General features: G+C 51.2%; 1 protein-coding gene across 1 annotated transcript in view; it reads right to left on the bottom strand.

Moving 5' to 3' along the window:
- Positions 1–294: 294 nt before the first annotated feature.
- The window catches only part of LOC118938512 (cAMP-specific 3',5'-cyclic phosphodiesterase 4C-like), a 34093-nt gene continuing 33027 nt past the window's right edge, over positions 295–1360 (bottom strand). The window contains exon 18 of the mRNA XM_036942552.1: positions 295–409. Coding sequence (XP_036798447.1) covers positions 295–409 — 115 coding nt within the window. The remainder of the gene's footprint in view (positions 410–1360) is intronic.

Below are 1360 nucleotides of genomic sequence, written 5' to 3'. Positions count from 1 at the left end.
GTTTATTGTTTTGCATGTGCTGGCCGGTGGGTGTTACAGTGTGTGTGTTACAGTCTTAATAGTCCGTAGTGCTACAAAAGAGCTGTTAAAAGAAGGTTCCCCCTGGTGGCAGTGGTCCATGTACAAAGGCTACAGGTCATGAAGACTGAACGAGTGTATTACAAATGCCAACCTATTCCCTATGTAGTGCACTACTTTTGACCAGAGCCCTTTCTGCAGTATAAAGGGAATAGGTTGCCATTTGGGACACAGCCCATGGCCTTGGTTGGGGCGAGGCAGACACTGCCTCGGGTGTCAGGGCCTTGGTTGGGGCAAGGCAGACACTGCCTCGGGTGTCAGGGCCTTGGTTGGGGCAAGGCAGACACTGCCTCGGGTGTCAGGGCCTTGGTTGGGGCGAGGCAGACACTGCCTCGGGTGTCAGGGCAGGTGACATCACTTTGTTCCACGGTGGGAAATTGTTTACTAGCTAGCTACCTCACACCTGCAACACTTCCTCCATTGCTCATCCTCCATCTCTCCTCCTCTTCCTCCACCTCTCCTCCTCATCCGCCATCTCTCCTCCTCTTCCTCCATCTCTCTTCCTCCACCTCTCTTCTTCCATCTCTCTTCCTCCTCCTCTTCCTCCTCTTCCTCCATCTCTCCTCCTCTTCCTCCATCTCTCCTCCATCTCTCATTCACTGGGTGATTTAGCTTCTCTTCTCTCTTTTATCTATTCTTCTTTTTTTTATCTCCTCATTTCCAACTAACTTTTCCTACTTCTCATCTCCTTCCTCCTTTTCCTCTCTTTCATTCTACTCCTTCTTTCTTCCCCTCCTCCTCCTCCTCATCCTCCTCTTCTTTCTCCCCCTCCTCTCCTTCTTTCTCCTCCTCCTCTTCTTTCTCCCCCTCCTCTCCTTCTTTCTCCCCCTCCTCTCCTTCTTTCTCCTCCTCCTCTTCTTTCTCCCCCTCCTCTCCTTCTTTCTCCCCCTCCTCTCCTTCTTTCTCCCCCTCCTCCTCTTCTTTCTCCCCCTCCTCTCCTTCTTTCTCCCCCTCCTCCTCTTCTTTCTCCTCCTCCTCCTCTTCTTTCTCCTCCTCCTCCTCTTCTTTCTCCCCCTCCTCTCCTTCTTTCTCCTTCTTTTCCTCTCCTTCTTCCTCCTGTTCCTCTCTTTCTTCCTCCTCCTGTTCCCCTCCTTCTTCCTCCTCCTCCTCTTCTTCTCCTTCCTTCTGCTCTTCCCCAACACAGTCTTGTTCTCCATTTTGGTTCTCCACATCCCCATTATCTTTGACATCCTCCTCTCCTCTATCTTCTTCTGCCTCCTCTTCAACATGGTTCTCATCCTCCTCTTCAACATGGTTCTCCTCCACCTCTTCAACATGGTTC

Source organism: Oncorhynchus mykiss, chromosome 13, assembly GCF_013265735.2.
Source record: "Oncorhynchus mykiss isolate Arlee chromosome 13, USDA_OmykA_1.1, whole genome shotgun sequence".
Classification (NCBI taxonomy): Eukaryota; Metazoa; Chordata; class Actinopteri; order Salmoniformes; family Salmonidae; genus Oncorhynchus; species Oncorhynchus mykiss.
This window is presented reverse-complemented; position numbering and strand designations above follow the sequence as displayed.